A 24,630-nucleotide genomic window follows, 5' to 3' on the forward strand; every position below is an offset into this window, starting at 1 on the left:
AATGACATGAATTAAATGTCTCTCGTGAATAATTTTTTGTTTTCCATTGCCACATTCCAAGATATGATTTCTGTTGTGTATTTTTCTGATTGCATTATTACATTTTTATTGACTTCTGCTCTTTCCTTAGGCTCTTCAAGTTGTGTTTGCCGCCTTCAGATGGAGATCTATAAGGGACATTGAAACCAGAAGTTATATTAGCCGCAGGATTTTATTAGTTTCACTAAGATTCCGACGTTACAAAAGTCTCTAAGGAAGGTTAGGAAGTTCCCTCCGGAATCCAGGCTCACAGAAAGAATTGTCGATCCTACGGAGGATATTTGTTGCTCCTAGCTTTGTACACGCAAGAAAACCTTACATTCAGAACGGCGCAGTTTCTCAGGAACGACCATAATGACCTTCAGTCGAAACGCACGCATCGACCGCGGGGACCTCTTCGCCCCTAAGAGACGGGCCGGGCCTGTCGATCCGGGGACACCCGGAGGAGATTTGGAGTATCCCGGAGGGGCCCCTCGGCAGTCCTGTCCGAGCCTGCCGATTGGTGCGTTTCCGCTGCCCCCCCGGCATAGATCGTCGAACTTTGTCGCTAGCTTCGGACTGCAATTTACCCGCGATGTCAAATGCACACCCCCCCTCACCGCGTGAATTATTTATGGGATGACGGATGCGGGGGGAGCCACGGGGGAGCGGATGCTCAAGGGCTCTCCAGCCGTCCCTGACCCTGAGAATTCAGGAAATTGCGCCTGTGGAAGAGCCCGGCTAGCACGCGCTCAGCCTCAGCCTCAGCCTCAGCCTCAGCTGGACTGGCTGGTTCAGCCGCTACACAAGCAGCCAGTTTCGTACACGGGCGATTCCCTGAAAATACCACACGTCGCAGCATTAACCCCTTTGATTATTTCAGGTATACAGAATTTTATCATCTGCATTCCAAGCTACACATGCATTCTAATTTTTATAATTTTAACTCTTTTAAATTGATGAATATGACTTGAATCAGCCAGTGGAGAGATGGAGAGAAGATGACTGAATTTGTTTTAATATATTTAAATCTTAGGTGTGTTGTACGCTGTTTTTTTAATGCACGCAATGCATAAAGTCTCTCTTGTTGCCAATTTAAATAATTTAAACAGCTGTTAATAGGCACATGATTAGAGGCATAATATTATCATAAAATGTGTGACCTCAAGAGTAGCTCTTAAATTAACATGTTTTCTCCATGATATGGTGTTAAACATCTAAGGATTCAGAAAACTAAAGAACTAAAGATGTCTCCTATGTGTTACTCATCTTTGAACTCAAATTTGAAAGGGGTAGCCAGAGTGTAAAAATAACGCAGTGTCTTATATGATGTAGTTCTTTGTATATATTTATAACCAGAATGTTTATTATATTGAACGTGACCAACATGCAGTATGTAGTAACTGCTTGCTCTTTTCAGGAGAGTGATGTTATTATTTATGAGGGCATTAAGAAGGCTTTTAATGCTTTTTGGAAAAAAAAAATATTTTTGTAATAATGTACGTATGAATGATTGGCAGGGCTGATAACATGGACGGGCCAGTGAGAAGGCTATGATCACGGCCTGGTCGAAAAAGTATTACGTGTGTATAGGGCTGAAAAGGATTCCTTCTCTCGACAGACATCGTATAGCACTACACTCTGTCACCATGGCTTCAAGTCTCTGCAGGACCAGTTAAAAAGGCAGCTTGGTTTTTTACGTGGGAAAGAGAGACATTGGAAATGTGTCTAGCCAGACGTGCCATCATCGTAAGTTAAGCTTATCTGGCGCTTAAAATTAAAGGGATTTTCTTCCTTTATTTTTAAGTATCAGAAAAGATGCATGTGTAAAATAGGTGAGACGTAATCGTTTTGGGCCATTTTTGCCGAGATCGGCTTGGGACACCCTTAATAATGAGCTCATTTTGTCATCAAAGTCATTATGGTGAAATTATTTTCGATTTTCCTCAGTCGGACAGTGGAACAGTGGAGAATGAACCACAGCCAGTGTAAATCCGTCATTGAAACCTGATTCCAGATAATGGTTCATATTACATGACTGGTAATTTACTAGTGTGGTTAGGGTTACACAGTAAAGAAATCCTTTCTGATTTTGCATTCAGTGTGACAAAATATGCGTGTGTGCAGGCAATGAAGAAAATAAATACAGACTTTGAATTGGTCTTAATGGAAAAGTTAGTGATTTTATTGTCAACTGAGTCTGCATTCATTTTCTGGGGTTTCTTCATGTTGGTGAAACACCAGCATTAGTCTCAAGCCTGTATTCACAAAGCTTCTCAGAGTAGGAGCACTGATCTAGGATCAGTTTAGCCTTGTGGGTCAATTGGATGAGGGTCAGATGTGGACAAAAGAAGGCTGATTGCAGATCAGTGCTCTTACTCTGAGGCGCTTTTTAAATGCATTTTCATGAATTGAACTTTCAAAACTGTATCCAACTTGTAGTAGCATAAGTCCAGTTGAAACGTTTTGAATAGTTTAGGAAATAAAGAGAGGTTTTATGCCGTATTAATCTCTTTGGAACCGAAAAGATAAATTAGGAAATTATTAATAGTTTGTATCTAAACAGGCCCATAAAAACCAGCATGGACATTTCAGGCAGCATCTCAGTTGAGTTTCTATTTGTTTTTGAATTTTTATTTTTTTATTTGGATTGTATCTGCTTACTTTAGACTGCACTTATTTTCCAATGGAAAGCACTGTTATTACGCATTGATTATTTAAGAAGTGACACATGAACCACGCAAGTGTTCTTTTTATTTGTGTTAATACCTAGGATTTATTATATGGGCATAGGTTATCTTCATTTGAAGTAGGGCTGTCACACCGTCCTTCCCTATATGTACTTTGGTGTTCTCATATGAATTGGTGTTGAAACTGCTTTTGTAAATACAGGTGACAAAATAACATTAACTTTTGGCAGTTGTATTGAGGGGCAACAACAGCGAAGAGCCAATATAAATAAATGATCCTCTTCTTATGTAATTATTCCTGATCACTGAACAATAAACACATAGATAAGATGTTAAAGGAATAGTTCACTCACGTTATAAATCTTGATGGTCTCACACATTATAAATTTGGATGGTCTCACATAAATCTGGATGGTCACGCACATTATAAATTTGGATGGTCTCACATCATAAATCTGGGTGGTCTCACACATTATAAATCTGGATGGGCTCTCTCATTATAAATCTGGCTGGTGTAGTAGGAGGCAAATATTAGTTTTAGTTATGTTATGTTGGCACTTGTATGTTGTTTTGTCAAATTAAATTGTGGCGTAGCACAATTTCCTTGAGCACAGGTTGCATATGCCGGAAGAAATGGTCCTTAACCATTAAGATTAAACTTACAGTTTTGGTAGAATAATCAGGTGATATACACACGTGCAACCTCTAGGCTTATCACTGCTGTAAAAACTGTTTTGGAGTTACCTGAAGTGTATTTTCTTGCTTTAAACTACAAATCCCCCAATCACCCTATACCAGCCACTGTAAAGCTGACCAGCTCTCAGAAACTTCTGCAAATGCATATCTTTCATTGCACACAAAAAAACTGGGTCAATCAACAGCATATAATAAAATAGAAATAATGATTTTTAAAAAGTATAAAAAAATAGAAAGTGAAATATTCATTTCCAAGATAAATGTTAGAATCAGAACGTGACTGAAATTACATCAGGCCTTGCCAATTCAGTTGAGAATTCCTTTTTCAGGAAAGTGCTTATTAACCTTCACCTAAAAATGTCAGGTCGACTCTTAATGAGTCTGCGTTTTTCATTTTGCTACTTCTTTTCATTTTGTGTTTCTTGTGAGTCTATTCTGACTTTGCACATGTCTGTAACATGGATTGAAACACAGTTCACTGATTCAGCTTTGCTAAAATGTAAGTGCTTCTTTTTTTTTTTTGCACCTTTAAAGGGTAATTTAGATCTAAAGTGTTTCTTAGTCTCCTGCTGATAAAAAGAATAAATCCTGAAATAGTGTTCTCATCAGTATTCAGAGCAAGAGCTTTTAATTTGAATATGACTAGCTAGCTAAAATTAACTGAATGCATCATCTGTATATTATTCATATTTATTATTATGAATAAATGCATGGTAATATCATAATTTCAGGCACCTATCTATATAATATTTTATTATTATTTTCTCCCAAAACAAATATCTTTCACATTTACTGAAAGGTTAGAAAACCTCAATACAAGAAATTATGTCGTGTAATTTTAGCTGTTTAAATGACTGGAAATGATATAGGAATTACACAACAAAAAGCATACTAGAACATCCTAGGACCTAGTCTAAACATGATTATAGAGCTCCATGGACAATTACTACTTAAATATTGGTGGCATTTAGCAGACACTCTAATCCAGACCAAATTTTACATTTTTACATACCATAGTATTCATTTATGCAGCAGGATATGTACTGAAGCAATTCAGGTTGGGGACTCTGCTCTGATCTGCAACCTTTGGGTTACAAGCCCAGTTCCCTAACAGTTTTCCTACAATGCCACCATTTTGTATATGTTTAATTGAACCAAGTCAAATGTGTACGCTAAATACATTCTGCAGTACAATATTAAGTGCTGATGTTCATGTGAAGGTTATACAGAAAATTAAATTAAAAAAATATGCAGTTCCTAAACTAAATTTTCTTAAGCCAATTATTCAGACTATAATCACATTGCCATATGAGGTTACAGCTACACATCTGTATCTCCCTAATGTAAGCATGTGCTCATGTTAAAATGTGGTCTGAATATACTAATGCTGACATAAGAATAGGTGTGCAAATTTCCAGTGTCAGAATTGGTGACTTTGATGTCATTCATTTTAAAGGAACTGAGTGTGTACATCAGGGGTGTCCACTCTTATCCGAAAAGGGCCGGTGTGGGTGCAGGTTTTTGTTCTTGCTGTGCACTATGACACCTGATTCTACTTATCGAGGTCTTGATTGAAGACTACACTATAATTGGTTAATTAGTTGAATCAGGTGTCGTAATGCTGGGCTGAAACAAACACCTATGCCCACACCGGCCCTTTTCGGATAAGACTGGACACCCCTGGTGTACAAGCTGTACTGTGTTTAATTCTAATGTTGGAACCGTTTTTGTCTGAATACCTCATTAAAAAGAAGGAAACCATGTTAGATTGGAGTAGCGTTTAACGTGTGATTATCGCTTTTCCTCAAGCCAATCAGTGACAAAAGGAAAGGTGTGCCACTAACGGGATCTGGCCGATTTGGTGTGCATTTATATTACAATGGGCTCTCAGGCACTGGTCTCAAGGTCATTGTGGGAAGTGTTGTTCTTCACTGGCTTTAATTCTTTCAGAGTCAGGTTCCTGTAAAGCGAATCTGTGCTCTGAACAGAGAAGAATGGATGATTTTCACTCAAACATTCTGTTGTACTGGCACATCAAGGGGGAAGCATGGCTGCTGGGTTAAGCTGTTGCAGTGAACATCATCATGTCCTTTTTTCATGTAACAATGGTCTGTGATTTGCCTTAAATTGTATCCATAGCAACTCAGTCTAGCGATTTGGCTGGACAGGTACACATATCATCCCCTTTGTCTTTGAATGACTACCATTTCTGGGAACACTGATGAGGCTGTGGTCACTAATCTTATTTTATAAGAAGGGTATTACTTAACAGAAATATCAAAGACCCCAAATCATTTGTTTAATCATTATACTTGTGTTGTTATTTTATTAATTCAAAGTCAGAGTAAAGCAATGGTTAATTGAGTTTATTTGTATGTTTGGGTAATGGTCCTGTAATATTACAATTTAATAGTTTGTTTTCCATATTTTCTATGTGTATGCTTTGTTTTATGTGTCCATGCGTGTTTAATGCAAACATTAGAAAACATTCTAAGTGTCAAATTTTTTTCAGTTTGTTACAGATGTTACAGCTAATAAAATATTTACAACATAAAACATACTTTTCTGATTGAATTGTAATTTGATGGTTAATTTGAGGTCCGAGAGTTACATGTTTTTTTGTCATCAGTTTGAGTCCTCACGGAATTTGCTAATCAGTTGGTGAAGACTATAGTATTGATCTGAAATGCAGCATACCATTTATTGTTTTTCTAATTAAAATAGTAATATTATTAATAATAGAATAGCCTAAGAGATCGATAAGAATGCTTTGTTTTGTATTATGTATGTATATATTATTTATATTAAATAGTTTTAAGTTGAGACAAATAACATTGCATTGAATTGTATTATGATCAATCCTTCTCAATCAACATCCTGCTCTATCTCCAGTTACAATATTATAGACTATATTTTGTTGTATCATACTCTCACTCTTAAACCAAAGACTCAGCCATAGTTTGTCATAATGAGGCATCTTGCTGAAGCCATTCGATGAAGAAGTTGAAAGTGTGTAATAGGTGAAATTGCCTGGAATTAATAAGAAAATCCACACAAGAAGACCAGTGAAAATATCCTTTAGTCCTTCTTCCCTCACCTTTGGACTCAAATCATACATTCAAAACTCTAGTTTTGCTACGTGCACACACCTTTGTGGTCATGGATGAATAAGACGGGCCTGGGTTCAACCAAAATGCTTTGTCTGAATTATTATTAGTGTTCATTTCCTTTTTTTTCTTCATAAGTGCAGTCTGAAGAGTTCACCAATGAACACACCAAATTGTTTAGGAAGACAAAGTGAATATTTACACTTAATAAATATAGGACACAGTTTCTGTGGTTACCATTATATTGTTTCTACAGGTACATAGGTTACACGTACACACATGCAAATATATAAAACATGTTTATCCACAAAATCACATAATTGTAGATTTATATAGCAAGGGTTAATGACAGTTAAGTGTTTTTATCAACTGACCGATGTTAAAAATGATTATTTTGTTTTTTTTCCCAATGGATGCTTATGTAACATGGCCTGTTTTACGCTGTAAAGCAAGTTTACCTCTTAGTGTCCTATTGTTAGCTTAGCTGGGTCATACGTGTCATCTGTACAGATGCTTGTATTGATGGCTGTTGTATAAGCTGGTAAAAATGCGGCAGAGGTTTTGAAGCTGGGGGCTTTAACTTGGTTAATTGCCTTGTCAAGAATTGCAGTTCAGCAGTGGAGTGCACTCAATAATGGTTGTATTATTCCACACTGCATGTTGCTATAGCAATGAAATGGAGTGTGCGGATTTTCTGAAAAAGAGGGCACAAGGCAAATATGACATTTGTCAGTTAATTAGAATACTTTTCCTGTGTTTATATGTGGCTGTTTGTGTTTCTGTTTTTGGGGGGAGGGGGTGTTCATGTACATGTAGGCCTATGTAATGTTGGCGATGGGTATAAACCACATGTCTTTGGATGTGACTTCAGAGATTCGGAAAGGCAGGATAGAGCTTTATTGTATAAACCGAGGTGGACATTAGGATATTAAAAGAATCTTTAGTGTCCCCATCTTTACTGGCAGATGGCAGCCTGTCTGTGGGGTGCACCGTCAGAGACAGGAGGGGCCACAGAATCCTGGTTTCTCTGTGCTGGCCTTGGAGAGAGAGAACTGGTGGTAGTCATAGAAACAGAACAGTGAAGATCAAAACAAATGCACTGCCTAGGCTGGGGCTTTGTGTAATTGTGTCTGAATACATTCATAATGTATTGTCTTATTGGGCATGTTTTAAAAAATTTTTTTTACATTTTTTAATTAATGGTCTTGACAAGTCCCGTTGCATTAGTCTATCATGCAACAATAATTGCAATGAATATTGTTTCATTAGTTCTTTTGTAAGATAAATAATGAAAATACTATTGTGGGAATTAACTACAGCATGTCTGCCACTGAATTCTGAACTCAATTTTATTTTAAATCATTTTAATCTTACTTGTTTTCTGTTCGAGATCCAATATCTGTGAATTGAATTCTTACATAGCTCGTTTTTTGCTATGCATTTTGAACCCTGGTCTGTTGATGTGGGTAACATGTCAGTTGTAGTCAAGGATAACATACAGTTTTAATGCTTCCTTGAAGCTGTCGTGCTGTACACCTCTGCATGTCTTGATAATGGCGCTAACCGATTTGCTTTTTATCTTGCCGGGCATAGCGTTAGTCTTTATTAAAGGAAGCCCTCCATAGTTTCAAGCTGGAAACATGGTGTACAGTTACCTCAGTGTGCACTGTGATTAAAGAAACAAATAGTTCAGTTATTTTGATTTTGAGAGTGTGCGTGTGTGTTTGTGTATGTTAACGCTGGTCGTCTGTGTAAATCTGTGTAAATCTGACTTGCAGACACAGCAGTGGAGCATATTTCTCTCTTCTGGGAGGGCTCACTCCCTGTTGTGATTGAAAAATGTCACCAGATGCTCATTTGCGATTTTTTATTTTTAAAAAGAAATATTTATGCACAGTATATTTAATGGTTTGTAATACCACATGGTGATGTGTACTTTATGTACAATGTATTGAAATAGTATGGCACTGATTTTAGTGCAGCTACCTACTTCCTGTTTTTTTTTGCTACGCACGTATTAGCCCACAGTGATGAATACTCTCTGCTGAGAAAATGACTATTGAAACAATTTGCATATTTAACTGATTGTACTGAAAATCTGTATCTGATTACTTCCCAGAATACCATGTTCCCATCATCGTGTCTGCTTAATTTCACAGGGAAATCCCCTGTGCATACCAACTACCTATTATGTTCCCCTCTGCCCCCCTCCTGAACAATCCTATTGTGTTTCATTGGAGCTGTTGAACTTGATCGAAATGTCAGATCAACAGTAAGGCCACCTGGTCACTTCGACTAGTGCGATCCAGATAAAATTACCGCCACCAAGAGATCACTGGAGCTTATTTCGGGAGGAATGGATTCCCTACACGTTTCTGCTCTTTCGAGGAGCCGTTGTTTCTCCTGCTCTGGGGAGCAGAGAGGCTGAGGCCTCCCTTTAACCTGCGCTCTAAGCGTTTAGCGTCGTTCACAGCGAAACTGCAGCGTGGGCTCCCGTGCGGCCTGGTGAGCGAAGGCAGCGACCGGGCCCTGTAGCCCAGACACACCTGCTGGTTTCAGCCTGGGCTGTGCCAATAGCTGACTGTAATGGGGGTCGGCAGCCGTGGGACATACATACTGTACCGGAAGCTGAGTTGCTTTCATTTGGCCCGGGTCCCTTGGAATTTTGTTGCATTAGCGCCTTCCTGTGGAACACCAGGTCCCCATAGCCTACTAGTTGTTGTCAGTAGAAGAACTCTCTTGGTGCAAGTTGGACTTTAGCACAGTAGCATCAGGGCACATTAACATCACAGCTGGATGAGCATGCATTAATGAACGGTGGAAACTATAAACTGGCTATGTTGAATGGAACAGGTACCACTATAAATTTTGATTTAAAAAAAAAAACAAGCATAAATAGCAACTGGAACCCCTTAGCCTGCAAGTTACAAAGATGAAGAATGCGCTTGATTCTGTTAGGCCGTTTGCAAGATAATATCAGAGCCTGGTCTAGTGTTGGGTTTTTCATGGGTCAAGCTAAATCCTGGGTGAAATGTTCCTCAGACTGCTCACATGCCTGAGAATAGAGGAAATGTTCTTTTTGCAGGCCAGCTAATGATTTGTCAAAAAGGTAAATTGCCTAAACAGAGTTTAGAATATATTGTAATTAGCCTTACAGACAGTGATTAAGAATTTTGTCTTCTGACTGAATCTGTGCTACTGTGTACTTTAAAAAGTAGAGCGATACTCCGTAAGATGCATGCTTCTTCCATCCTTCTCATTCTCAACATTGCTATTTTATTTGTTCAAAAATTAAATGATTTCTCCTTCATTCCATGGGCAATCTTGTTCCATGTGTAACAGAATATAATAATGCTGATAATATTTCTTATTATCATATTCTATTACGCTGTGTTATCCTCTAGAGTTTATATATTTCACTGAGTGTAATTGCACCTGTCTGTCTAAACTGTAAACCTGGCGGACAGACAAAGCAGCAGCAGCAGCAAAATTATGAAACGAAAGACTATGCACATGATTTGTACAGTGTACAGCTGGAAAAAAGCAGAATTTATATTCGGTTTTGGTCATTTTGGCAATTTCACAGTTATTAGGTTGTTATAATTTTGCTACTGTTTACCTCAGTTTATTCTTACTTTCTTTTGGTCTCGTCTCAGGGCTGTCAGATGGCCGGAAGGAGCTGAGGTAGTAGACGGTTGGCTTCTCATTGCAGGTTCTCGTTTGCATTTCAATTGGCTTTCCAGCAGCAGGAGACTACACCACGCGCACAGGGGCTCCACCGACCCTACACGCCCAGCCCTGCGATGCTCCTACCTGGTAAAGGTTTGGAAAAATCCCCGATTGGTTCCCCATGACGGTATACTTTAAGAATGGTGCAGAAATCCCGCAACGGCGGTGTTTACCCGGGTCCAGCTGCGGAGAAAAAGCTCAAAGTCGGCTTTGTTGGGCTAGAAGCTGGGGCTACAGACTCGAACAGAGATGGGGCGCTTCTTATAGCGGGTTCCGAGGCAACAAAGCGAGGCAGCATACTAAGCAAACCGAGATCTAGCATCTCCGGGAAAGGGAAACCTCCGAAGAGAAATGCGTTTTATAGAAGATTGCAGAATTTCCTCTACAATGTACTGGAAAGACCGAGAGGATGGGCGTTTATATATCACGCTTACGTGTAAGTATTTACATGTTTCAATTCTTATGGGTTAAATTGCCACCGTTCGCGTTATGTTATTGATATGGTGAGACGTTTTGCATACGCTTGGAGCGTGAACATACATAAAGTGTGTGAATCGTTGTTCATTTTTGGCTCTGATTTAGACATTTCAATATGAGTACATTGCTGGATGTAGAGGGAAGTGATTGTGCAGGAACCCAACATTATAAATTTATGAGCACCACTGCGTACTGAGAAGCATGCTACCATCTGTATGTTGTTTTTAACATCTTAAATGGGGTTATGTATTTCAGACATCATTGAGAGAATAATGGTCTTTAAAACCGCTATGTCTGCTGTGCGTTTGGTTCAACGGACTATGTTTTAAAAAATATATAATTTCGCATGTAGCCCACTGTATGCTACGTCGTTATTAAGTGTACCGCAAGCTTGTCCATTTTCTATCGTATTGAAATGCTGCTTTATTTTAGGTCGGTGTTATTGCCTAGAGTCTGCAATTATTATTTTGTCATTCATAAAACGAAAATGCAGTCGTAAGAGACAACTAATTTATGGAATTTAAAATGACCAAGGAAAATAATTTTCTCAACGCACCAAAGAAATGTCAACGTTTGTGTTAATTATTGGTTTGCTAACATAACATATTGCGTAAAATCTGTGTATTGTGTGATAGCAATTTTGTCAGATTTTTGTTATTAAAGGTAAATTGATGACGGATATGTTCGTGCTATAGCTACACACACACACACACACACACACACATATATAGGCTATATATACATACATACATACATACAGTGCGGTCCAGAAGTATTTTATACGTAATTTATGTTGTTTTGGCTCTGTACTCCTGCACATGATGAAACATTGAATATGAAATATGTGGTTAAAGTGCAGACTGTCTGCTTTGATTTGTGGGCATACTGTATGTACATCCAAATCAGGAGAACCAGGCAATGCAGCCCTTTTAATACATAGTCCCCCCAAAAGGGGGCCCAAAAGTAATTGTCCGCTCAGTAATTGATAATTGTCCGCTCAGCTCTTTTTGTGGTCATCTGTGTGCTGTTGCATCACTAGTTCATGCACAAGAAAGCTAACAAAGGTGTAGAATCATTGGAGTCTCTCAACACGAGGAACAAAAGTGTCAATGCCAGTAAAGCAGGCCATCCTGGGGTGGAAGAATCTAAATGAATCGATCAGGGACATACCCGAAACATTGGGTGTGTCACACTCAACTGTTTGGTACATTCTTAAGACACAAGAACACGCTGGTGAGCTTAGTAAGTAAACAACCTGGCAGAGCATAGAAGACCACCTTAGTGAATGACCAAAGAATACTTAAGTCATGAAGAAGAAACATTTTTAACTGTCAACCAGATCGAGAACACTCCAGATGTGTCAAAGACTAAAATAAAGAGAAGTCTACACCACCATAACTTCAGAGGGTTCACTGCAAGATACAAACCTCTTGTAAACTGCAAGAACAGAATTGGCCAGGTTAGAGTCTGCTAAAAGGTACATAAAAATGTTAGAGTTCTGGAACCAACTCTTATAGACAGATGAGATGAGTAGTAATCTGTACCTGTACTAAAGTGATGGAATGAGGAAAGCATGGAGAAAGGAAGTAACTGCTCTGGGTCCAAAGCATCTGTTAAACATGGTGGAGTTGGCATTATGGCTTGGGCATGTATGGCTACCAGTGGAACTGGCTGACTTATCTTTATTGATGATGTGACTGCTGACACTAGCAGCAGGATATATTTGAAGTGGACAGAAACATTATTTGTTCCAATCCGACCAAATTCCTCAAAACTCATTGGACGGCGGTTCACCTTGCAGGAGGACAATGACCCCAAACATAGTGTTAAAGCAACCAAGGAGTTTTTCTGGGTGAAAAAGTGGAATGTTCTTGACTGGCTTAGTCAATCACCAGACCTGAATACAATTAACCATGCGTTCCATTTGCTGAAGACAAGACTGAAGGCAAAATGCCCCAGAAACAAACATGAACTAAAGATGGCTGCAGTACAGGCCCAACAGAGATCACCAGGGATGACACCCAGCATCTGGTGATGTCTATGGGTTGCAGGCTTAAGTAATGACTTCATTTAAGATTATGCTAATTTGTCCAATTACTTTTCATCCCTTAGAATGGGGGGCTATGGATAAAAAGGGTTGTAATTCCTACATAGTTCAGTGGATATTAATGTACATATCCATAAGTCAAAGCTGACTGTCTGCACTTTAACCTCATATTCACCGTTTCATGCATATCCAATATGCTGGAGTGCAGAGGACTATAGCCTATAAAAATATGATTGTCTTGTTTGAATGGACACAATTGTACTAGTATGCAGCATCACTGGAGCCGATCACAATGGTGTGTGCTTCAAAATGATATGTTATTACTTGCAGTCAGTTTATTGTGATATATTCTGACTGAAGCAATTGAGCATACTGCAAGGCCTCAGGGTCTCTGTCTTCAGCACTTAGAGTGACTGGACAGCTCCACAGCCTATCCAGTGTTGATCTCACTTTATTGAAAGACTAAAGCTCATGACACTCTACAACAGTGCCTAAAATGTTGTGAATGTATTTACTGAGAATGTGTGTATGTAATTATGAAATTCAAGGTGGACTCTCATTAGCCATTCATTTTGTCCTTTTGCAAAAAATTTGGCTCCTGAGTGTAATGTTACTCGTCTTGGTACTGGTGTATGAAAAGACGATTCTGTATTGTCCTTGGGAAGGGAGAAAAGCAGATGTTTGCCAGTGCCCAAACTGTACGTAGGCACACTACTACTTTAACCTAATGCCCTACACCTTTCAGTGGGTATTCCAATCTTGCTAGTCTTCCCCCTTGTCTGATGCCAGGCATGCTTACCACACTGTTTGTCTGCTACCCAAAACCAGGCCACCCACAGGCATTCTGGGAGTGGAATGGGAGAAAGAGAATACCAATTCACACCTCTGTCACAGGGACTGGAGAGTACCAAAGCCTCATACCAGTCTAACAGCACATAAAATACGCACAACATGGTTGGCTTGGAATTTGTCCTGGAGCTAACTCCGCATGCTGTGTGCGTTATTCACCCTTAGTGATGTTCCACAGACGTACAGGTCCTGAATCACAGCCTCTCTGACTTGCCTTCCCAAGAAGCATAGAGACCATTTTGTAAATATTGTGTTGTAGTATTGTATATATTATATGTAAGCTTACGGGAGTTTGGGATCACATGGCCTTCCTTCCTTGCTACGCTACAGGCCCAGTGGCAGTGTGCCAGTGTGCCAGTGGCATGGGCTGAAAAAGCAGCAGAACACCCCCGCCCACTCACTTGGAGATTTTAGCATAAAAATGGTGTTTCAGAGTGGGACAAATGCTTCCATTTTAAAGGAAGGACAAGAAGGCTTTTGAGAATGACTTGCCAGATTTGTTTTGCATTTTGGAAGAGAAGCATAACAGGGATTGTAATACAAATAAGCATGTGTCAAATGCAGGCCAAAGCAAGGGAAAACCTGCCTGTGAGGATGAGGACTGAGGAGAGGTGAATGTAAGAATAAAAGATCATTTGTGCTTTTAGCTCTAATATGATATATCACGTGTGCTTCCTTATGGACTCTATTTAATGTCAAAACACCACTTCTCTGCCTCTGTAAAATTTGTTAAATATTGAATACTTGTTTTCACTAAAGAAATGCCAATTAAAACAGCGCATATAATTTTTTTTTTCAATTTATATGATTCTATAAATTATGAAATGGTAAAATTCAGATTTTACCTGGAGTAAGGCATCCAAAAATGATGTAGCCTGGTTGCTAATGGAGCTGATTGTGCTTATACAAGGCACGTAGCACTTTCGCTTGTTTTACTCAGTGTGGCATTAAGGGGGTTCAGCCACATCATGGGCAGCCACTGGGGTACAGATGAACAGGTCTTGTTAACAACGTGTGTGGCACAGTTAATCTGATCAATGCACTTTCAGGGAGAGAAATTTTCGGAGAGAAAGTTCCATAATCGCTGTTTGGAGATGATTCTGTAGTCATCCTCACATATTACTGGTAGGATATTTGCCAGGCAACTGTCAAGCCAATACAGACAGTGTTTTTCTAATGCTGTATGATTTGATAATTTCCGCATATGAGGATGAAGACATTGTAGCTACACTGTCCAGTACAGATTTATCTACAAAGTTAACACTTGGTTATATTTTATTCAATTAATTTTTAAATGATTGTTATTATTATTGTTATTGATATTGTTATTATTATTCAATGAATTTTAAATTATTATTATTATTATTATTATTATTGTTATTTTGACAAATGATCTGCCAATTATAGCTAGCTATTCTGTGAATAATGACAGGGGAGCATGAGTGCCAAAATTACTCCCTAATATCCTAATTAATGTGAAGCACAATTACAGAGAACAGACTCATTATACACAGTCTATCCATGGTGCATAGCTGAAATGGCTTATTTCCAAATCAGTGGATGCTGTCTTCCCTATTTTAACAAAAAAAAAATGGATTTATGGATATTTATCTTGACAGAATTTACAGCTTTCAGCCCCTTACATAGTATGTTTATCCATGAATAAAATACTTTCAGTCATCCTTGTGTAGTTTCAAGGCTACAGCCAACTAGACTACAAAGCACATTTGTGTTGCCCATGCCAATATATTTTGAGATATATTCTAAACGTTTCCTATTGACTGTGTAAAACATCCCCAACATGGAAACGGCAGTCATCGTTTCAGTGAAGGTGCTGCGTTCCTGAGCTGTGGATCCTCCAGCTCTTCTTATTTTCGGTTCGTCCCTATAGCATTATTTGGTTAAGGACCCTTCTATATGTAAAGGACTTTGTGCTGGTTCTTTAATAGATTCCTGGCAACCCTTCTCTTTTTTTGTAGATTCTGAATTTTCTTAATTTAATTTACTTAACTTTCCCAACAATGAAATTACGTGGCTTGTTCAGTTTTCACTCCGCAAAATAATAGCTGTCACATTTAAATAAAACACCCATTGTCTGTAAAATAGATTAATAAATTATAGCTCAGTGCTGCCAGTCTTTGATTGACAGTGTACCGGCATATTTTGCCAAAAGTACAGTCTTCCTAACTTATATTAGTTACAGTAAAGTATGCTTTTCTTAGTGTAACCATTGGCTCCAAGAGACTCATGCAGTAGTTGTAACCTGATTTGAATATGTCCAAAAGACTACCGCTTACTGTGTGACCACACCGGCAGCTAAACTCCGTAGAAAAGAGAAGAAATGCTATTTCAAGGAGTTTTTGTTCTGTTCCACATGAGTTTTGCATAATGCCTTATGTGTCATTCCAGCGTTAGGTCCATGAATATGGAAGCCCCGGTGTCTATCTTTGTCCGCTAGAGCTGTAATCTATGCTTACTTGGGCTATCACTAGGGCTATCCAAAATTGAAAACAATTTCAATAAAACACGTTTTCGCTGATTGGAAACAACTTACTCTGTATTCTGTATTTATCAATAGACGATACACTACAACTATACCAAATACATAGTTTCTAAGTGCCACCATTATTGCATAGGTTGTCCATTTAACAAGCACCCCCCACCCAGTCTCATCTACAACTAGAGTGATGTATTGGACAATAATGTCTATCAGCTCTAATGTCTACTGTTGCTGCTTCTTGGCTACTGAGTGTAGCTGCAATGTAGATTTGAGAAGGCAGTTCTGCAAAGTGGACTATAAAACTGCCCACACTGATAGCATAGCCTATGTACAAATCTTTTATGTACTGTAACACTCTTACCAGTGTTACAAATGGTGATATTGAATGGTGTGTCTTTTCAGGGAAGCTTACATGACATGTCATAGTTTTGAAAAAATAGCATGGTCAGATTTGAAGTGAGATATATTGCATGTTATGCATGCATTAAAAAGCTGTCCAGATTACTTATTACTCTGATTAATGCACATGACCCTATTTGTTAGATATCAACACTACTGTGATATAGTACTGTATATGACAGCAGCATATAATAGTAGTGTACATACAGTGCACTCCATAATGTTTGGGACAGACATTTCTTTTGATTGGCTCCACAATGTGTAATCAAGATCCAAAAATTATTATGTGGTTGAAGTGCAGATTCTCAGCTTCTAGTATTTTTGTGTTCAATTGCTTCCTTGGTGCAGTATTCCTTTTAGTATCTAGTCTTGATTTTAGGCTTTTGATTGTATTTGAAGTCTGTTATTGGCATTTGTCAAGTTGACGACCAGAGAAACAAAGTCAAGTCACGGAAGCCATTATGAGGCTGAGAAATAGGAAAAAAACAGCAAGAAGCATAGTCCATACCTGAAGCTTACCAAAATCAACTGTTTGGAACACTAGAAGAAAAAGAAGAAGAAAGAGCACTGGCAGGCCAAGGAAGACCTCTACAGTTGATGATGGAAGAATTCTCACCATAATGAATAAAAAACCCCAAAACACCTGTCGGACAGATCAGAAACACTCTTCAGCAATGTGTCAATCAAAAGCCTAGAATCAAAACTCAATACTGAGAGTCCTCTTATACTGCACTAAGGAAGCAATTGAACACGCCTGACTAATCAGAAACAGCTATGAAACCATTTGTCCGTGCCCTGAAATGGGGGGATTATGTATAAAAAGTGCTGTAATTTCTACATGGTGAAACTGAAATGTATAAAAAATACTCTGTAATAAAAGCTGCATTTTAACCACATGTGACTTGATTACAAATCTAAAATTGTGGAGTACAGTGCCAGATCAAAAAAAAAAGGTATTTGTCCCAAGCATTATGGAGCTCCCTGTACATGTACTAATTTGTATAGCATACACTGTAGAACCGTACTCTATTATAATAGCAACACAAATTGGGATCTGTTTATATTTCATAATTATGTTTACCCCTATTTTCAGTAACCAAATAATCCACCTTAGTTTCCCATTGTATCGTGCCTCTCTTATTGTCTAATAGGACTGCAGAGAAAGCACATAATGATGCATAATGATGTGTGAGTATTGTACGCTCTTTGGAGAGGTCAGGTCTCCAGGCCTAAGGACAGAAGAGTATGGCTTTCAGCTCTGCATGTGATCACTCGATTCTTTTTGAAAAGCGTCCTCCTCAGTTGTGCCGTATTCATCTTGGTGGCTGAAATGAAGAAGGCGAATCTTGCTGTGTAGCAAAAATCCGCCAATCAATGGCCCTGCCGCTGCAGAAAAAGGAGAGCCGGTGGCCACAAGATTCCATCAAGTCTTAAAAAACAGTATCTCTTACCCAGCATGCATTTCAATGTATTGATTTCTTCTCTGTACGTTCATTTGAGAGTTAAAGGCTTTACTAATCAGGGTGTTGCTGTTAATATGACATTGTTCCTCTACCTGAAGGAGGCTGCATGCAAACCTTTAATCCTGCAAAAAGTTTGCCTTTCTTTGGTGAAACTGAGTTGGGAAAAAATAGTCTGCAAGGCCTCTTGCTTTTCATGTAATTAGTCTAAATGGTGATTTTAGAGGCTATTATTCCATGCAAGTGCCATGGTGTTTTGCAGTAGGGCACAGTACAGACTGGTTACTTGGAAGGCTGTTGGCTAGCAGAAATCTGATTATGCAAACCAGTGTCACCGGGTAGTTTTTTTTTTGAAGTGGTTCTTCTAATTGTACCAAGATCTACTTCCTGCGCTCACTTGAGTGCTCTCACTCTCCCTCTCCCTCTTCCTCCCTCCCTCTCATTTGTTCCCTCCCTCCCTCCCTCTGCCATTTTTGATTTCATGCCATTGTGAAATTTACCATTCATCCTTTTCAGAATGAAATGAAGTGGATTTACCAGTCATCCTTTTCAGAGTGAAGTAGATTAAATGATACGACTTTCTTATTTATGTGCTTTTTCTTGTTTTGTTCTGTGCCACTGGCTTCAATACTGGTGTTATTCATAACTGTAGAGAAACGTGAACAGATTTGAGCTGCATCAGACACCTGTTTGAGGCCTGTAGGCCAACTGTTTATACAGGCTGAAAGGCACCATTTGCCAAATCACTGTAAAACCCCAGGGATTTCTCTCACTTTGAATGGCTATACACAATCAGTTTAAATTTCCTGTTCTTCAAAATGGATCCTGATGTCTCATTATCCAGAGAGCCTGATGTATGAAATCATAACTAAAATGGTATTTTTTATAATCTTGCAGTACAGTGCATAGGTTATCACAAAACACAGAAATATTCAGAATGCATGTGTTTGCTTGTGATTACTTTCAGTACATAGTTTAAGGTTATACCACTGTTCTCCATTTCTGCAACATTTCTGGTGGGGAGTAGTTTCTATAGTCATTTCAGTAGTCATTTTAGGTAGTTCAGTAGTTTCAGTTTCAGTAGTTGTTGCCCTTAGCGACCCAGTCTAATCAGGGCTTCCTAGCCCTCTCCCCGGAGAGCCACACGGTCTGCTGGCTGTTATTGCTACTCTGTTCTTAATCGGTCAATTAGAGCCGCTGATTATACATTTCATTTGCCTCAGCTGGTTTCCTGGGTCAAGATTTGTAGTTTTTGATGAAAACAAAAACTATCTTGGTGTAAATAAAGCATTCAAAATCTTTAAAAATGTCAGCAATTTGCATTCACGCGAAATAGAGATTCTATCATTGAGTATGAATTCCGAGTCTTGTTTCCTACAATGGGCTGAGAGTTTGTTGTATAAACAGAATGTCTGTGGGTGCACACATGAATATTATGATTAATAATCATACGGCGTATGCAAATTACACCACCCCTAGATTCAGTTGCCTTAAGCACCACACTGCTTACACATATACAGTACTTTTCACATGAAAGGAGTGTTTCTTGTTCGGCACCTTATGCTAGTTGTGAAGTGTGACACAGGTGGGAAGAGCAGTGCTCCCTGCTCATACGCATCTTGCCCTTTCTGTGCTGTATGACAGTAAACGTTCATGGAGTTTTATGGTTCCCAGGGAGTAAGACCTCACTCCCCCCCCCCCCCCCCCCCCCCCTCCCCCTTGCTTTAGTAATGTAATCAACACCCATTTTCAGGAGCACTGTCACCACACTGTAGATTCACCATCAGTTCCGGGGGGCGAGGTGCTTCGAACACGAGGTTCAATGGCGTAGAATAGATGGTGGCAGCCGTCAGTGCCTGTTTTCTGTTTGTGAAACATGAGACGTGTTTTAAGAGCGCTGTCGACGACCTCAACATCGGTAGGCGACAGGTCGTGTCATCGATTTTGTTCTGTCCTACAATGCTAGGACCGGTCCGTGTCGTTGCCTGCGCAATTACATTTCTTAACTATGAATTTGTAATGTCAGTGTAAGGGGAAAAAAAATAAAGGAGAGGAGAGGATGCAAAACTGAATACATTTCAGGCTCTAAATTGTTTTTTTTTGTTTTGTTTTTTTAAGACCGCATTTTTCTGCATGCGTAATTTCTGCGTTATTTGCATCCGGTGTCTAACCAGTCGAAAAATTATTTAAAGGGTTTCCTGCAGAGAGGAATGAAAGGAGAAGGAACGGAAAACATGAAAACATGGCCTCCGCTTCACCAATCGCGCTTCATCAAGGCCCCTAATCACGGACTCTTAATCGCAGAAGGCCTAATGCTTTCAAGTACATTTGCATAGTAACAGCTTTCCAGGGGACAAACTGGTCCTTGTAAGGCCTGGCAGAAATGTAATCAATGTGGTTTTTTTTTTTTTTTTTTTGCTTCAGTATCTTTTCTGCGGCTTGCGGATAAACCGTTACCCGGTTTGTTACCCAATGGTGCATGCTCGTGTTGTCGCATGATTGATGAACGTGTCAAAAGGAGCCGCTGTCCACTGCCAGCCATCACCGCTGCTTTTGACTCGTTGTAAAATCAGCGTCAGTCTGTAATCTGATGAAATTATAAATGGCTTGAAGAGGACTATAGAAAAAACAAAAGCGCGTTTGTGTGCGGTCGGGCTGTTTTTACACTTGCATGTGTATGTGTGCTTATGCATTTGACCTGCTTCCGCATGTCTGCATGTGCACTTGTGTGTGAATATTTGTAGTTTATTGTTTAATTGTATGTTCATCTGTTTGTTTGTGTGTGTGTGCTTACCCAACTGAAAAAAAACTGCTCAGACCGGAATAAGTTCCCAGCTGGTTATTGCTAGTCCAAGCCGGGCATTGCTGGTTTTATGCTGGTCAAGCTGATAGACTAGTTAGGTCAAGCTGATGATAATGAAAATATGTGTGCTGGTAGACCAGCTTAGGTAAGCTGGTAATGTCATAGTCATGCTGGTAGATCAACTTGGTCGTGCTTCACTGATCTATGCATTTTTTCAGCAGGCTCTGAGTGCGTGTGCATATATTTTTATTGTTAGTATTCTCCTCGTGTTGGCTGATGGTGGCTGCCCCTCTTGTTAGCAGGCCCTTGTGTGAAGGGTATTAACTTGCATTAACATACAGTGCTCTTATGAAGCAGGCATACCAGCAAGGCCACTGCAGGGCGGGATGACTGCGGCTCTGGCACGGGACATGGCTTTTAAAAGCCCCTTCTGTTTGCTTTTCAGTCTAACCAGTCAGCAGTGTGACTGCGCTTTGGTTGTGCACTCCATCTCAGATTATTGGTGTGTGTACTGTACATGATTGTGTGAGTGTCAGTATTTGCGAAAGTTTATGCGAAATGTTTAGGCTATGCGAAATGTTCAAAGTTAGTATAGTCGACATATTTATGTGCAGTTTCGTGAACCACATGCAAATGTTCTCATATCAATTTTAAAACTAATAATATAAGAAAGAAAATATACTCCAGAAACACAATTTAAAAAATTACCTTCAGTTGACCAAATTTCCCTCATCTCCGCAAGGTCTATTGATATATATATATATATATATATATATATATACTGAACAAATGTAGAATCGTCCCTCCTACATGTAATAATGTAAAAATGGTTTTGTCTGGTCACCCTAGTGCATGCTTATTGAGTTGCCCGCCTACGGTACTCACCCATCTTCCTCCAATGAATATTTTAAACCTCCACACATCTTAGGGGATAAAAATAGCTTTGCCCCATGTCTACAGTTTATACACATTGGATTTAGCGAAGCAAAAACGTGTCTGCGTTGTGAAACCAATGGGTTTTCTGAATGCTGGTTTCAGATATTTAGAATCCCAGAAACAGCAGGACAAATTTGCTGCCGATTAAGGAAGGTAAGACACAACACTGCAGAACTTGCTGTAGGTAAAGGAAGAAGCCCACAGATCAGATCGAATGTAACCTGCAGTCGATCGGAGTCAATGACCTCGCCATTAGAGATTCTGTGATGTGCTTGCAAGTGAAACATACCGTTTGAGTATAAATGTGTAGACATGGAGAACTGGATCTTTAAAAAGGGAAACTAAATTGCTATATGGCATTTATTATTAATTTCCGGAGACAATGCCCTTGCTTTATATAGCTCGCTTTTTAATCAGAGTTGCAATGATTAACAGTTTGAAAGCATAAACTGAAATAATTTTCAAAGTCCTCAATTGCTTGGAATTTATATAATGATCACCATTTTTTATTCAGTGTACTAATTGTATCTCCTAAACTTTATAGGTGATATATTGTTTTTATTGTAATACCCCATGAGTATTATGTTTAGAATAATATATAAACTACAGTTGCACATGTAGTGCCTGACATTTTGCAACACAGATGTAGATGATTGTGAGTGGGAATCATTGTATTATGTTGATTAGGAAATATATTTTATGAAATATGTGAAAGCACTTCGTTGTTGGAGCTGTATAATCATTGTATGCAGCCTGATACTCACTAAGAAAGTTCAGCTTATGATTCTTGTGGTCTTCCCTAAGAGTCTGTCCTACTGGTTTAGAGTCATGAGCGTTAACCACAACAAATAAATGAACAGTAGAATTCAAGAGGTAAAATAATCAATTAGAAACCATTAGTAAACGAATGTAGTTTCACCACTGACTATTGCCTGGTACTGCTAAAGCAATTGTAATTGTAATCATAATACATTTAATCATAAGCCTGGGCCAATTATTTACTAAGGGTTATGTTGTTCTAATGTGGTCAAAGGTGTAATTTACGGGGGGATAGGGACGTTACACCCCCGCTCCCACAATATTACCAAACAGGAAAAGTAACTCCCCCAATAATATAACATAATGATGAGAAAGATAATTTCATATAATGAAGATGGGGATTTCCAGATGTATTTGGGATATACTGATCAATAATTCTGGGTGTTTGTCAGGAAAGTCTGTAAACCCAATAGTGCATATTATTATCTAAGGACTTCATCATTTTGTGTCCTTCTTATTTTACTAGTGTTTGTTATCGTCAAAAAACCTATCAATGATGTGTGTTTTGAAGATGAAAGTTTTAGGTTGGAAATACCAAAAGCCGTTTCAGAGATGTAAGACTGTTGTACTGTTCAGTACTGCACACCTATAGCTTTCTTGGGCATGTCTGCATCTTACAGTTCACAGTCCCAGAGTTAACATTAATAAACTACTTTGATATATGTTCAAATGCATTTGAGCAATCCTCGATATCATTGTGCAGTTTCTGTCAAGGTTGCTAGCTGTAGTTTTTTTTTTCTTTCTGAGCTGACAGAGAAGTAGTGGCTCAGGTCTCGAACAGCCTTGAAGCCTATACTTTTCAACCACAATTAATCTGAGTGTTCCATCTTGTATATCACATAGACCAGTTTATTTTAAGCTGAAACAAAATAAAAAGGAAATGTTTAAATGTGAGAAACAGCCTGGATGCTATGCATCCCACTCAGAAGCTGCAGTGGAGCTGCTGAGTGGGATGCATAGCATCCAGGCTGTCTGGCTAGTCTTGATTTGTTTCGATCATGTGTCCGATCAAATGTGGCCTGCAGTGGATGTGAGAAGAGAAGTTTGTTCTTCTAAACGCTTGGTGTGTCCAAGGCCCACGAAAGCTGACATAGATCTGGTCTGATTGCTTCTGTCTGCATAGTAATGAGGGTGATTGTGGTCCACCTGCACAGAATCTAATCTGCTCAAACTTCATATTCAAATTGAATTCTAGGTGTAGTAGAGGTCATAATGAACTACACTGGTCCAACTGAGCCAAACTCCCGACTAAGCACTATGAATATAATTATAAAAGCAAATTAGAATTTAGCTGAAAGCATTTTATTCCATCATTTCAGTTTCTTTCGAACTTAGCAAGTGAAAACTGTTGTTTTGTTGGTAATAACTGATGATAGAGCTGTGCAGTTGTTATATTGAATATTTGTTTGATCCTTGGGCTGGCAAACATTTCAGTTGAGAAACTGAAATAACAGCCCAATACAATGTCAGGTGTCCATTGATTTCAAGTCAGCATTCAGCAGTGTAGCAAGGGAACTGGCCTGTAACACAAAGGTTACAGGTTTGATGCTATTTCACCCTGGATCACAGTACTTACCTTGTTTCAGATTGTTTTATATCCAGCCGTATAAAGGGATTGTATGTAAAATGTAGTCTTTGTATGCTGCTTTGGATAAGAGTCCCTACTAAATTCTGAAACGTAATCTAATGCAATATGATGCAATAGTCGTCCTCACACATACTGAATGCAGTTTGCTTGATGAGTAGCATGTTAATTAGGAGATCATGCTTCAACCATGTGTCCATGCATGGTTCTCAGGAAAATTTTGTCCAGTCAGGAGGACTGGTTTCTAGGTGGTGTACATTGTCCTCGGGTCAACATATTGACTCATGTCTTGTATTTCCGATCAATGTGCTATAATTAGGGGCCTGCCTCTTGTGTCACTTAATACACTATCCACAATGTCTGTTTGGAGCTGCAGTGTTAACTAATGGCCATAGCAGACTGGTCATATTAAAACAAATCCTTATGGCATGTACAGTTAATGGTATAAGGGGGTGTAGACATTTTTACCCTATTATAAATAATAAAGAGACAATAATTATAATAATTATTTGTAA

At 38.9% G+C, this 24,630-nt stretch overlaps 2 protein-coding genes across 2 annotated transcripts in view; both read left to right on the top strand.

Moving 5' to 3' along the window:
- LOC118211983 (phosphatidylinositol 3,4,5-trisphosphate-dependent Rac exchanger 1 protein-like) overlaps positions 1-5,960 on the top strand; it is an 81,350-nt gene extending 75,390 nt beyond the window's left edge. The window contains exon 40 of the mRNA XM_035389614.1: positions 131-5,960. Coding sequence (XP_035245505.1) covers positions 131-173 — 43 coding nt within the window. The 3' untranslated portion in view covers positions 174-5,960. The remainder of the gene's footprint in view (positions 1-130) is intronic.
- Positions 394-24,630, top strand: part of LOC118211389 (potassium voltage-gated channel subfamily KQT member 2-like) — a 49,798-nt gene continuing 25,561 nt past the window's right edge. The window contains exon 1 of the mRNA XM_035388566.1: positions 394-541. Within this exon, the coding sequence (XP_035244457.1) occupies positions 394-541 (148 nt within the window). The remainder of the gene's footprint in view (positions 542-24,630) is intronic.

This window comes from Anguilla anguilla, chromosome 13 (genome assembly GCF_013347855.1).
Source record: "Anguilla anguilla isolate fAngAng1 chromosome 13, fAngAng1.pri, whole genome shotgun sequence".
In the NCBI taxonomy this organism is placed as follows: domain Eukaryota; kingdom Metazoa; phylum Chordata; class Actinopteri; order Anguilliformes; family Anguillidae; genus Anguilla; species Anguilla anguilla.